At 53.4% G+C, this 2,134-nt stretch overlaps 1 protein-coding gene across 1 annotated transcript in view; it reads right to left on the minus strand.

Annotated features, from left to right (window-relative positions):
* Nucleotides 1-152, minus strand: part of INSM2 (insulinoma-associated 2) — a 1,321-nt gene extending 1,169 nt beyond the window's left edge. The window contains exon 1 of the mRNA XM_015422620.1: nucleotides 3-152. Coding sequence (XP_015278106.1) covers nucleotides 3-152 — 150 coding nt within the window. The remainder of the gene's footprint in view (nucleotides 1-2) is intronic.
* Between the last annotated feature and the right edge of the window lie 1,982 nt (nucleotides 153-2,134).

Genomic DNA, 2,134 nt, shown 5'->3' on the forward strand with positions numbered 1-2,134 from the left:
GCCGTCGGCGGGGCGTCAGGTTGCTGCCGGCGCCGGGGCTCGGCTGCGGGCGCGGGGCTGAGGGGCGCCTCCTTCGGGAGGGCAGCCGGAGGACGCAGCCGGTAGGAGCCGCCGGGCCGCCTGCTCCGCTTGACCAGGAAGCCCCGCGGCATCTTGGCGGGAGGGCCTCGCGGGCCACTCCGGACGGCAGCGCTCCACTGGCCCCGGCGCCGCGGCCTGCCCGACGGGCATTTATACCTCCGGCACCCTGCCAGTCCCGGTAGGCACAGGTGCCGTCTGGCCCTGGGCGCTCCTCCCAGCCCGGCCGCTCTCTCCAGCTCCCCTCCCCGCTCCGGCCGTCCGCCGGACAAGAGTCCCCGACCACAGTCAGGCGCTGCAGGCTGAGGAGGCTCCGCTGAGCGGGACGGGGACGAGGAGGAGGAGGAGGAGGAGGAGGAGGAGGAGGCTCCTCCGGTCCCCCGCGCGCCTCAGGGAAGGGAAGCCAAGAGGCTGGCGGGGGCTCCCCCTGCCCAAAGCAACCCGGACCGCCGGCCGAGCCTGTGCAGCGGCGCACAGGTCAACTCCCGCCAGCAGGAGACGGCGCTCGGGGCTCTGCCTTGCCCGGAGCGGGAGCCGGCCGCGGAGCTGTCCAGCACCAGCGCCTCCTGCCTTGCCTCGGAGCACAGGCAGGCCGTCTCCTCTGTTCGGTGGCATCTCGTTTCCATACAGCTGCACAAACGCTTGACGACGCCTCACTTCCTCGCTGGAGAAAAGAAAGACCACAAGGGGGTGGGGGGGAGGCCTTGGAGTCACTAGTCTGAGTAGCCTTCCCTTCTCAGACCCAAGATCTGCTTTTCAGTGCCAGGCCTCCCTTAAATGTTCCTGCCTCCTCTCCCTTGCTGTCTGCGGAACCCCCTGTTAGGATATCCTCGGAATGCTCCCCACCCCCACCCCTTCTCAAAGCCTCTCTCATGGCTCAGCTGTAGAGCATCTGATTGGTATGAAGAAAGTCTGGAGTACTTCCCCTATGCTGAAGAGTCTGGGACTTTTCAATTTATCACTGGCTACTAGTCCTGGTGACTAAAGGGAACCTCCACATTAAAAGACAGTCAGTCTCTGAATCCCAGAGTCAGCCTTGGCCTCTGCACCCTGTTGTTGACCATCCAGAGGAACATTGGCCACTGTTGTGTGAGACAGGATGCTGGACTAGATGGACACGGGTCTGATCCAGCAGGGCTCTTCTTTTTTTTATATGCCAGGTTCAATCCCTGGCATCTCCATTTAAAAAGCTCAGATGGCAGATGATGTAAAGGGCCTCAACCTGAGATTCCAGAGAGCTACTGCCAGTCTGAGGAGACAATATTTACCTTGATGAGCCAATGGTCTTATTCAGTATAAGGCAGCTTCATGTGTTAATGTGGCCTATTTATATATTTTTGTTGCCTATTTACTCTTGCATCTCCTTCCTTATCCTAACTCTAACCTGAGTTGTAAACTTCTTGGGCCCAGAAGGTTTGTTTTAAAAATTCTGTTATTTTGTGAAGCAACAGAGACATTGATCAAACTAGGGGATGCTGTTTAGAATGCCCTGTGCCCCCACCCCACCCAATGGGAGCCTCAGACAGCTATATAGCATGCATTAATATAGAATTTATTCCAGCTAATCAGTGATAGAATTATGTATATTCCCCATATCAATTAATCTTGTATCAGTCCTAGTGGTGGTAGAGGAGAGCAGGAAAGCTGGATTGACCTGTATGGCCAATAAAGACGCAAATAAACAGTTAATCAAAAGGGAAGTTGTTGCGTTTGGGGGATAAAATGGGACTTCAGTTTAACCCATGGATCATTGCATTTATTTATTTACAAATATTTTTATCCCACTTCTCCAAAGCCTTGCAGTTAACAAAACAAAGGATAAAACAATATATAATACAAACATAGTCATAAACATTTATTCAAACTATGGGAAACTATTGTTAAATGTCCAGCAGTACAATTGTCAGGAGTAAAACCATCTCATTAATAGAACAGTAATCAATAAATATCAACAGGAAGTGCCTTATGAATGAAAGAGAGAGAACAGCACCTTTCTGACACAGGAATCAACTATGTGCCATAAACTGCATTTAAATGATGGTTTGCAGTGCATAAC

Source organism: Gekko japonicus, unplaced genomic scaffold (assembly GCF_001447785.1).
Source record: "Gekko japonicus isolate JY-2015 unplaced genomic scaffold, Gekko_japonicus_V1.1 scaffold1920, whole genome shotgun sequence".
NCBI classification, from domain to species: domain Eukaryota; kingdom Metazoa; phylum Chordata; class Lepidosauria; order Squamata; family Gekkonidae; genus Gekko; species Gekko japonicus.